Consider the following 12,542-nt stretch of genomic DNA (forward strand, 5'->3'; position numbering starts at 1 on the left):
GATTACTTCTAGTAACGGCATTCCGTGTTAATGGGTAATAAACCTTGTATTTATATCAGCCAATATAAAATGTGCCAATTGGGCCTGTAGTGTACAGTACTAAGTAAGTCTGCGTTGAGTTAAGGCTTTGCTGTACTTTACTAACGGCGCCGTGCTTTGTTGACTCTGCCATGCTTCGGTTTCTGTAACCCGTCCCTGTTACAGTCAGGAAAGTCTTTCGTTTAGCACCCCCTGACAAATTACTCTCTCTAATGACTAGAGGTCAGAGACCATGTGACCAAGGTGAAGAGGCTGGTGTGTGTGTGTGTGTGTGTGTGTCTGGAGAGGGACCTCTATGAAGATGTTGTTGGTAGATCCGGTGTCCTGTTCGAATACCTGGTAACACTTTCAGTTGCTGTTATACCGGTGTTGTAACACTGTAATTAGCTACACTAGTAACGGCATCGTATTACGTCCTCCCCTGCTTCCCATCCCAGAAAGCGATATAGTTGAACACTTGCTTTCACTTATCCTATTATGTTAGATTGCTCATGCAATCCAGCTTTACTTCAAGGAAGGGTGGAGAGAGGGATGCATTTTATAGGCTACAGTAAGTATCTGGCCTTAAACAGCTCTTTAACAGGAGATAACCATTAGGCCCTGAAGCCTTATGAGGGGACAATGAGGGCAGGGGGCCAGTCTACCGTTATCGTTTTTTGTGGTCGGTTCGGTTAGATTATTTTGGGGAGAATTCTCCATTCAAATGTTGCTTGCGTACAACATACAGCAACATATTTCATCGGAAATGAAGTGAAAACTATTTGAAAGAATAATACAGTGCTAAAGAATAAAAAATCCGCCTAATGCTCGATGAGGCTACTAGTTTGAATAAAAAACGGTGCCTTGATTGTAAACAGACTTCAGCTGGCAGACATGGATGTACCAGCAAACATTTTTGTTGATCTTGTGGAACTGGAGGACTTATCTGCTGGGGGAATTGTCCGTAATCTGTTATCTGCATTAGAGGGTGTAAAGTTTACCGAGGACTTTCTCTCCAAAACCCTCATTGGAATTACGTGTGGTGGTGAGTCTGTCATGCTGGGACGCAAGAGCGGAGTAGGAACAAGGCTCCAGGCCTTCTTCCCTAATATAACTGCTCGGCACACAGGCTTGAGCTCACATTAGGCGATGTGGTAAAAGAGATGGGAGCTATCAATCATTTGAAAATACTTATGGACAAGCTATATGTGCTTTATACCGTATCCAATAAGAAACGAATGGAGCTGAGGGAGTGCATAGAGAGTTTAGACATTTAGCTGTGCTAAAATCGACAGGATCTTGGACACTAGATGGGCGGCATCCGGTTTTAGAACTGTCGAGTCCGTGTGGAAAAAAATTACCCGGCTCGTCACAAGCATTTCACCACAGCGGCTGAGGAGGCCTCCTGCGACTGTGTGATCGGTCAGAGCTAGTGGCCTTACCATGAGCATATCCTCGAATGCGTTTGTCAACAATCTAGGCCTTATGTGTGATGCACATCAAGAACTATCTGACTTGTCACTCGAGCTCCAAAAGAGAGACTGCACAATTACTACTGCACACAGGGCAGTCACCAGGGAAGCGAGGGTGTTCAGTGCAATGGCAGAGCAGCCAGGCTGACACACACACACAACTCAGCCAGACAGGGATTCAGGAAAACTCTTTCTAAGGCGTCAAACTGGATGGTTGAAGACCCAGCGGCAGAGTCCTTAATCAGAGGGAGTTTTTCATAGAGCTTGGCGAGGAACCGTGGAGGCTTGAATGTTCTCTTAAGGAGGACGGACGGTGGACAATACAGGACACAGCCAGGTCATAGAGGAGCTGAAGGTGCTTTGCGCGCAATACTGGCCGGAGGATGTAGGAGCTATGTATGGAGAAACAGAGGTAGAATCTCTCGGCCCGCGGTTTGGCATGACAGTCCACATATGGTCATGCGGACCTACAGGCACTAATGATAATGATAAAGGACACATTCCAGATGGACTTAAAGTGCTGGTGATGGTGGTCAACACTGTCCCCCATCTCCAGTACAGAATGCGAGCGGGGATTTTCTCAAACAAATCTGATTTGCACCTCAACCCTGCGCGCCTCTCTGCATACCTCCACCATTTCAGGGCTACTCTTTCTGAACCTTGTTGGCCCACCCCTGACCCAATTCGACGCGGTCCTCTATGTGAGGTCATGGATTTCTAAAGGACACAGATGTGTCACAGACACCAGGAGCAAAACAAGAAATAGGGAGGAGACGCACAAGGAAATGTCTGCGTTACGGGAGGTTTTGGAAAACTAAGGTGGCACTGTGACGTTAATCTGAATAAGCGCTTCATGTTATCACATAGGCACGAGGCCTGTGTACTATAGTAGGTGTTCTGCTGTAGCCTACATCGATGTATTTCATTGGAAGTATATTCTGATGTCACAATCATTTGACTTGATTATGTTCGTTCTACTGCTACATCGATGTCTTGAAAAGCACACGAAATTCAAGTCTTGTAAGCCCCACAGCTATGTGTGCATATGCATATGGCAGGTGTTCTGCAGTGACGCCTAAAAAAGTTGCTGTACATTGATGTCTTGAAAATTAGGCTATAAGAAATTCAGACTTGTAATCCCCACAGCTATACTAGAGTTTGTGGGCATATTATACATGTTTGGGAAGGTGGCTGTGAGAGAAGCGTGCCAGTATCTCTCACATAACTAGAATGACATTCACTTTCTATGATCTCTCTCCCTCTCTGCTCCGAAAGACACAAGCATCTCTCAAGCGTTGCACTGAATCATTTAACTTAGACTCTATGCTGTAGGCCACCAAAATATTTGATCAACTTCCAAATATTGTTTTGAGAGCGAGAGACAGAGAGAGGCTTTTGGCACGAGTGCGTCGGCCTTCACCAGTGAGTGAGCTGCGCATCATTGTGTGGGTCAGTGAAACCGGAAAGCATTTTTTATGACTACAATTTCCTCCTCACATTGTAGCCCACAACATGTCTCCACACACCTAGGCCTAGGCTATCGATGGATTCAAGACAAGGTCGTTTTTTATTGATATCAGATTTTCAGTTTCGTCCGTGTCAAAGTTGCCTGCCATTTTGATCATTTGTGTGGCATTAACAAAGACTCGGCCAAAGTCTCCAGTCATGTAAAATGACTTACATAGAATTGCATGAAATTATTTTATCAAAGGCCAACATTATTCCCATTTTTTACCCACAAAAAAATGTACCCCATGTATAAAACTTCTGTAAGTGCCTCTATTCTACTGCTCTATGCCACTACACAAATGTGATGAAATGACGCATTCTTCTGTCACGCATTCTTCTCGCTCTTTTCTCCCAGCACTAACCTAACGTAGCAGGTGTAAAAGAAACACACCGGCATACAATGGATTATGGTCGTTGTTGTTAATGACCAGGTTTTCTGCGCTAAACTATGTAGATTTTTTTTCTTGTTGGAAACTACAACTCCCTACTACAGTTTGGGCTTGATCTGATTAATCTCTAGAGAAACTATGCAACGTGTGCGCATTGAGCTCACGGAAGAAGAAAAAAACAGAAGGAAATGGAATTCAAAATAATTGAACCAATGATTTTGGTTAAATCGCTCAGCATAACACACACACACACACAGACGTTCTGACCTGAGGCTAGTTCCCACCAGAGCCAGGCCTGTAAAGCAGCCCCCCTAGAGAGGCTGTCGACCCAGTGAACGGTTCCCAGTGTCAACAGGAAACAGACGCGACACACACATCCTACACAGGACATACGTCCAACAACCAAAACAAACCCTTTTAAAAATGTCTATTTATTCTACACCCCCCTGGCTTCTGTCATTGTATTCTAGGCCACTCACTGTTGTGTCAAGGGCAGACTGTCGATATCGTGGCCTGTAACAGTCTGAATGCAGACCAAAGCGGCAACGAAAAGTTTGGTAGCAGAAAATCATTTCACACAACGCACGTTGCGTCACACAGACTGAAGTCCTTCCGTCTTCAAGAGAGCGAGAGTTGCACCCCTTCTGAAAAAACCTACACTCGATCCCTCCGATGTCAACAACTACAGACCAGTATCCCTTCTTTCTTTTCTCTCCAAAACTCTTGAACGTGCCGTCCTTGGCCAGCTCTCCTGCTATCTCTCTCAGAATGACCTTCTTGATCCAAATCAGTCAGGTTTCAAGACTAGTCATTCAACTGAGACTGCTCTTCTCTGTGTCACGGAGGCGCTCCGCACTGCTAAAGCTAACTCTCTCTCCTCTGCTCTCATCCTTCTAGACCTATCGGCTGCCTTTGATACTGTGAACCATCAGATCCTCCTCTCCACCCTCTCCGAGCTGGGCATCTCCGGCGCGGCCCACGCTTGGATTGCGTCCTACCTGACAGGTCGCTCCTACCAGGTGGCGTGGCGAGAATCTGTCTCCGCACCACGTGCTCTCACCACTGGTGTCCCCCAGGGCTCTGTTCTAGGCCCTCTCCTATTCTCGCTATACACCAAGTCACTTGGCTCTGTCATATCCTCACATGGTCTCTCCTATCATTGCTATGCAGACGACACACAATTAATCTTCTCCTTTCCCCCCTCTGATAACCAGGTGGTGAATCGCATCTCTGCATGTCTGGCAGACATATCAGTGTGGATGACGGATCACCACCTCAAGCTGAACCTCGGCAAGACGGAGCTGCTCTTCCTCCCGGGGAAGGACTGCCCGTTCCATGATCTCGCCATCACGGTTGACAACTCCATTGTGTCCTCCTCCCAGAGTGCTAAGAACCTTGGCGTGATCCTGGACAACACCCTGTCGTTCTCAACTAACATCAAGGCGGTGACCCGTTCCTGTAGGTTCATGCTCTACAACATTCGCAGAGTACGACCCTGCCTCACGCAGGAAGCGGCGCAGGTCCTAATCCAGGCACTTGTCATCTCCCGTCTGGATTACTGCAACTCGCTGTTGGCTGGGCTCCCTGCCTGTGCCATTAAACCCCTACAACTCATCCAGAACGTCCGAACAGCCCGTCTGGTGTTCAACTTTCCCAAGTTCTCTCACGTCACCCCGCTCCTCCGCTCTCTCCACTGGCTTCCAGTTGAAGCTCGCATCCGCTACAAGACCATGGTGCTTGCCTACGGAGCTGTGAGGGGAACGGCACCTCCGTACCTTCAGGCTCTGATCAGGCCCTACACCCAAACAAGGGCACTGCGTTCATCCACCTCTGGCCTGCTCGCCTCCCTACCTCTGAGGAAGTACAGTTCCCGCTCAGCCCAGTCAAAACTGTTCGCTGCTCTGGCACCCCAATGGTGGAACAAACTCCCTCACGACGCCAGGTCAGCGGAGTCAATCACCACCTTCCGGAGACACCTGAAACCCCACCTCTTTAAGGAATACCTAGGATAGGATAAAGTAATCCTTCTAACCCCCCCCCCCCTTAAAAGAGTTAGATGCACTATTGTAAAGTGGTTGTTCCACTGGATATCATAAGGTGAATGCACCAATTTGTAAGTCGCTCTGGATAAGAGCGTCTGCTAAATGACTTAAATGTAAATGTAAATGTAAAAGTCGAAAATTGTAAGCCAATGGCGGTCACCGGTGTGGTAAAACGCTTCTGCGATCATCACAACATACAAAGATCACTCCTGCATGGGAACAGTGAATAAAGTACATCCTTGTATCCCCTTCCCTGTTCATAATAACCTATTCATCACAATAAAGTATACGTATTAATCTATTTCCAGCCTCATCATCACAAGAGGAGCAGAACAGAACATCAGACTATCTCAGCTCCCCCCTGGGCGCTTGGCGGGTAACGTTGTTTAAGAGCACCCAGAGGAGGTGGCTGGCTGCTTGTCTCATCAACTTGATTTAGAGCACTATTGTTGACCAGTGCTCCGATTAAAAGTAGTGCACTGCATAGGGAATAGGGTGCCATTTGGGATGCAGGCCCCCTGTGTCTCTCCTCCATGATTCCTCCGGTTTCGTCCTGTCGTCACAGGAGACATGCAGTCAACAGCCTCTCTCGGTCTTCTTTGTGTCTATTTATAACAAGATTGGCTGTTGACTCAACACCTGCAATGACGGGGGGGGGTGAAAAGAGGAGGGGAGAGGAGGATGGAGAGGGACAAAGAGAGGGGAGAGAGGGGCAAACATGGCCTGCAGATGAAAAACTCAACAACAAACATACCCACACACCCAAAAGCACATGTTCAAAAATGAGCTTGCACACACAGAGAAATACATGAAAAGCACATATGACTTCCCACGCACACAGATTAAACAAAAATAAACACACACACACACACACACACATGGCTTAGACCAAGCCATCAGCAACATAAATCTGTCAACCTCAAGCCAACACCAGCCCTCAAGATGGCATCGACCGCACTGGAAGTGTGTGATCTACTGTTTGGATGCAGGATTCTGGGTCATTGTGTAACAGGCTATCTGTATGCTGGCTGTATGTTCTCTGAATGTTGTTTAGTGAAGGCTTTCCCAGACAGACAGGAAATTAACGGCTTCTCTGTTGTGACACAGACTGTGGAGGGGCGGGGGTATGGGGTCCAGCCTCTAGGTCAGGGTGGTGAATGACCTGACTTTGTTTGGCCATCAACACCCCCCTCCGTCGGCTCCCTCACCAGCGTGCACACGCGCCGGTCAAACCCGTACTTTTCGAAACGCAGACCTTGAACGGAGGTTCCTCTGTTGCAGAACAGAATTCCGATTATAAAATGTGGGAGCGATTACACAGCCATCCATCTACTCTCTGTTATCAGTGGCCCGGCGTTCCCTGGAATAGTCTTCCCCGTCGCTACGAAGACAGTCCATCCCAAATGGCACCCTATTCCCCAATGTAGTGCACTATTTCCTAACCAGGGCCCGTTGAGATAAGGTCAAAAGTAGTGCATTGGGTGTGGTATTTGGGATGCATACCTAGTTCCACGGGAAGTCCTCGAGATCCGTGTGTTTGTTTGTATGCGTCCCTACTTCCTGTCACCACTAACACTGGTGCCACCCATTAGCAACAGAGTAAATACACACATACGCACATTTTGGATCACACACGAAGAAGAGAACAGAGCATGCTTTTAAGATTCCTATTACAACAGTGGCACTATGGTTATTACATACCTCTGTGTGCTTATTTTCGTGTTTGCTACCGAATTAACATTGGTTGGTATTGTTCAACTTCGTGTGCTTACAGTAGGCCTATACCTAGTGCAGGGTAACTAACACTAATTAAGTAAATTGTACTTCCATAGTGACAAAATAATCTGTTGAAAAATGCAGCTTTGAATAGAGAGACAGCCTTGTCTCCTGCTGCTGTGTTGTCAGGTCATGTCAGGCTCCTACTGTGTGTGTCTGAAAGGTGTGAACTATAACTGATACCATTCACCTTCACTCATCCTCACATACCATCCCCTCCCCCGGCCAGTTAAATAAATCAATAGTAGGGCCTCGGCCTTTAACCCCACTTCCTCATTTGTATTTTATTTATTTAACCTTTTGTTTTAACTAGGCAAGTCAGTTAAGAACAAATTCTTATTTACAATGACGGGCCTAGGAACAGTGGGTTAACCGCCTTGTTCAGGGCCAGACCGACAGATTTGAACCTCGTCAGCTCGGGGATTCGATCTACTAAGGCTACCTGCCGCCCCAATACGAACAACAGACGAACAACAATGAAGCAGCAGCATCGCTTTTCTTCTTTTCACTCTTTTTGAAAAGCCTCAGCAAAATGCAGGCTAAACCACTTCCTCTTTTTGACATTGTGACAAAGAGCGCAAAGGAACTAACTGACAGGCTGACTCTAATGCCGGGTTCTGCCCCGTGGTGAGGCGGTGGTGTCGGCCCATTGTCCAACGGTCTCGTGCCGCACCGGGGGGGGGGTCAGAACCTCTAGAAGTCAACCGTAATAATATTGGTAGCCCCATTTTCCCGTGCAGTGGCCCATGTGTGGTTGGTAGGATAAATGGTTACAAGGCTCGTGGCCTATAGCCAGTCAGCTGGATGTGTCCTTTAAAAGGCACCGTATTCTTTACTTATGGACCCTGGTCAAAAGAAGTGCACTATATAGGGAATAGGGTACCATTTGGGATGCATCCAGCTGACTGACTATGGGCTACGAGCCTTGTAACCATTTAGCCCACCAACCACGCATGGGCCACTGCACGGGAAAATGGGAAAATGGAGCCATCGATATTACGGTTGACTTCAAAAAGGCCCCGATTCCGACCGCCTTGCCACGGGGCAAAACCGTCTGGCTGCGACAAGGTTACCACGCGAGCACGCACACACAGAGAAAGAGAAACACGCGCGCGCACATGACTGCAGATATACTATCCAATATACTAGCCCAATTAAGTCAAGCCTTCTCACATTACTAGAGTCATGAAGGCAGTCAAATTCCACGTGACCGTTTTGTCACGGTAATTATGCTTCTCGAAGCTCTGATACTGCCGATTATCATTAGTAGCCTACCAAACTAGCTACCAACTGGTACTCAGCACTCTATTGTCTCCCTAATCCCTCTGACAATGTAAATGTAAAAAATCAACAACAACAAAAAATCTAACACTTCACTTCATGTGGCACAACATTTCTATAGGCTTTGCAATTGCGGGAGAAAACAGAGTGATGGCCGCTAATAAAAAGAGGAGGATCCCATCAGCTTTCTATAGACTAGGCCTACTATATTTATTTCTTAACTTTCCTAAAATTGTGCACATTGTGTATAATTTACAAAATAAGTATAGTCTACCTGGCTGGCATGAAAATAAACCACGGGGAAAAGCGTCCTCCATTCGCTGTTTAAGTGCATAGATGACATATTTTTTCCCGCTGCCCCTGTTTCGATACAGTTGCATGATAATGGTTCATTCTAAATCTAAACAAATGTTACACATATTATTTTGTATAAGTAAAGAGAAGATTCAATCAAGAAGTCTGATGGGTGACAATATTCGCCTATCAATTATATATTAGTCAGTCAGCATGGCTACCACAGCATTATGCTTAATGGGACTATCATTTGTTTTTCAACAGGACAATGACCCAACACACCTCCAGGCTGTGTAAGGGCTATTTGACCAAGAAGGAGATTGATGGAGTGCTGCATCAGATGACCTGGCCGCAACAATCACCCGACCTCAACCCAATTGAGATGGTTTTGGATGAGTTGGACCACTGAGTGAAGGAAAAGCAGCCAACAAGTACTCAGCATATGTGGGAGCATATGTGGGAGCATATGTGGGAACTTCTTCAATACTGTTGGAAAAGCATTCCAGGTGAAGCTGGTTGAGAGAATGCCAAGAGTGTGCAAAGATGTCATCAAGGCAAAGGGTCGCTACTTTGAAGAATCTCAAATATTAAATATATTTTGATTTGTTTAACACTTTTTTGATTAATACATGATTCCATATGTGTTATTTCATCGTGTTGTTGTCTTCACTATTACTCTACACTGTAGAAAATAGTACAAATAAAGAAAAACTCTGGAATGAGTAGGTGTGTCCAAACGTTTGACTAGTACTGTACACCTCGGAATTGGATAAGGACGCGCGCAGTTGCATCCCCGATGAGCCTGCCTTCACTTGTGTGTAGCCTGTGAGAACGACCTGATCACGTGAAGGAGAGCCATGTGAGTGCGAGACGCTTCGGATTGCGCAGCACACTCAGGGAGAAGGGCACAACGCAGCAAGCCCAGGCCGCAAAGGCCATGGATTTTTTAGGGTGCTTTACAGCCACAAAGGGTATGCTACTGTGAAATTCAAGGCATTATCAAGTGCTTGTCAAATTGTGAATGAGAGACTATTGGTGTGTACAGCCTGCGCAAAAACACTAAGCAGAGCTCATGCCTATCAAGCGACTTTTTTCAAATCATCATTAGTCTCATCATGCAGCCTTACAATGTATTACAAATCTAAACATATAGCCCAACATTTGTAGAACAACTAAAGTTACATTAATAACTCTAAATTAAGCATAAATTAAGCATTTTTATTTATTTGTTAACTGATCAACACAGTTAAATCCCTCAAATCGTTTGGAGAAAATATATTTTCAATATTTATATATATATGTGTTAATCTGTATTCTTCATACTATGAAATAATATAAAATAATGCCACGGAATTATAAGCAAATCTTGTCTGCTAAATGAACTAGTTTAGCCCACAGCCATTTGGCATAGCCACATCAGGACCTAGCATAAGGACAACTCAGAGTATGCTATTCTGTTCTTCTGAAATAGACTACATTTTCTTCATATCATGCTTCTTTAGACCTGTCTAAAATAAATCATGGATTTATTGTGAAGGTGTAGGCGATATTACATGGATTTATTAGACTTTTTTTATGTGTGGAAGCCAGGAGATGCTAAATGTGTTTATGTTAATGAACGGTCAATTACCGTGAGACCGACAGTTATTTGCTTGACAATCACCGTCTGACAAAAATTTCACGACCGCCACAGCCCTAGTGGTAATAGCCTACTGTGATATATAATATCCCCTTATGGCACCCCAATTAAACAGCGATGATGTCCAATATTCATCGATAACCTCACAACCCAGCCCCATGCCTTCAGGGTTCGTTCTCAACAAAGGCAGTGAATAAAATGTGAAGGACATGTCATCGCTTTGGGGAACAGTATCTACATCTCTTTGTGCTGCTCGACTCAAAATGCAAAAACACATTTCAGCAAGGTCCAAAGTAAATTTTTTCTAACACTGAGTCATTGAGGGAAAGCAAGTATGTTGTAACGATGATAAGACACCCTATTGCAATAGCAACAACACATGGCATGGAGAGCTCACATGAAGAGAATTTGATATTATTGTGACTGGCAGAAATGCCCAACCTGGTCTCAGAGCATTTCGTATTATTCTGTACGTAAATCTGGGACACTCCATTTAGTATATGTTACGTTTCGTATGGTATGTATTACATTTTGAATGTCCATCACCCATCTCATATGATGTTACAAATTACAATTCAAAATGTGTTACGAATTTTCTAAACGTACAATGTTATGAATTTTCAAAACGTATGATATGTTATGAATTCTAGCTAGGTATCTAACATTAGCTAGCTGGCTACCGTTAGCTAGGCTATGGGGTTAAGGTTAAGGTCAGGGTAAAGTTTAGGAGTTAGGTTAAAGGGTTAAGGGCAGGGTTAGCTAAAAGGGTTAAGGTTAGGGGAAGGGTTAGTTAACACGCCAAGTAGTTGCAATGTAGCAAAAAAGTAGTATGTAGTTGAAAAGTTGCTATTTAGCTAAAATGCTATCAGTGATGATATTCAAATTTGCAACCTTCATTCGCGTTATACACCCACCTGTCCAACCAAACTACTTTTGTTTTTGCATTAAGTAACCGTCTGTCTTATGTAACCATACCAAACGTAACATATCATACGTACTTGAGAGGCCAACTTTACATTTACTATGCTGCGTCTAGTCTATGAGACCAGGCTGCAACGCCCCATGGATATGCTCCCCCGCCAGCACCTGGGCTGAGGACTTTCAGAATCCCACAACACTCATGATTTCAACCAACAGATCATTCAGCCTATCAGCATAATAGCACTGATCTACTTAATCTTCTGCACCTATATGAAGGCATGCTCGCACATGCTTTGCCTTATCTGCTCTGTGTACAGTAGCTAGAAGAACACCACCCATATGTTGCAAAAGCACGCCAAATTCTAACTGTACTAATGCAACTATTGCTGTACTCTACAAATGGACAGCTAAATAGCATCACCAGAGAATGCTTCTATGACTCACATGTGAGCGACTCAATTAATTCATTGCCCGGTAACAGAGACACACAGACACACAATGCGCTCTGCAAAGGTCGGCAGAAATCTTTCAGTGGGCATTCAGGGATCGCGGAGGGGCATACCTCAAAGAGACCTTCACACAGCAGTCGTTTTGGCTCGCCATCCTGTCCTCTGTCTTTCAGTGCTCCCCTCTGTTACAAAAGTATCTGAACTGTGCCAGTCAGAGTCCGTTCAGTGCGTAAAAATCCAGCGTTGCGTCAAACAAAAGCGCATGGAGCGGTACTTCAGGTTAGAAGCTCGGGCCGCGGTGCTGTCATCATAACCTGCCGTGGGTAATCCCGCTACCGTCGGCTTCTGCTTCTGTCCACTCTCACAATCTGCACCTCCGTTCTTCGCACGCGCTTTTCTTCTCCTTTCTTATTTCTTTCGCCGCTGCTACATCCTGTTGTGTATGTGCGAAGTCTACAAACGATTTCGGCGCTCATCCAAAACCACACAGTAACAACCTTCTCTGCCTATTTGTTGTCTGTCTCACATTGAATGTGCACAGCGGAGGCAGAGAGAGCAAACCGTAGGGGGGCGGGTGTAATCGCATTTGATTGACAAGCTCTTAGCCACACATTTCAAATACTCCCGCCCCCGTCCTACCTAATAGGCCAATTAGGGAGCTCAGAGCCTCAGAGTCTCAGAGGCGCCCAATGGGGTGTGTGTGTGTGTGTGTGTGTGTGTGTGTGTGTGTGTGTGTGTGTGTGTGTGTGTGT

General features: G+C 45.4%; 1 protein-coding gene and 1 pseudogene across 9 annotated transcripts in view; one reads left to right on the top strand and one right to left on the bottom strand.

Annotated features, from left to right (window-relative positions):
* kif21b (kinesin family member 21B) overlaps positions 1 to 12,327 on the bottom strand; it is a 112,765-nt gene extending 100,438 nt beyond the window's left edge. For 6 of the 9 annotated variants that reach the window (XR_011667320.1, XM_071337086.1, XM_071337090.1 and 3 more), the window contains exon 1: positions 11,904 to 12,327. Coding sequence is in view for 8 of the 9 variants with exons in the window: in XM_071337086.1 (XP_071193187.1) it covers positions 11,904 to 11,944 (41 nt within the window). In the remaining variant the exon portion in view is untranslated. The remainder of the gene's footprint in view (positions 1 to 11,903) is intronic. The other 3 variants (XM_071337092.1, XM_071337091.1, XM_071337089.1) reach the window with 1 other exon arrangement.
* Positions 743 to 3,959, top strand: LOC139535325 (E3 SUMO-protein ligase KIAA1586-like; annotated as a pseudogene).
* Positions 12,328 to 12,542: the final 215 nt, after the last annotated feature.

Source organism: Salvelinus alpinus, chromosome 12 (genome assembly GCF_045679555.1).
Source record: "Salvelinus alpinus chromosome 12, SLU_Salpinus.1, whole genome shotgun sequence".
NCBI classification, from domain to species: Eukaryota; Metazoa; Chordata; class Actinopteri; order Salmoniformes; family Salmonidae; genus Salvelinus; species Salvelinus alpinus.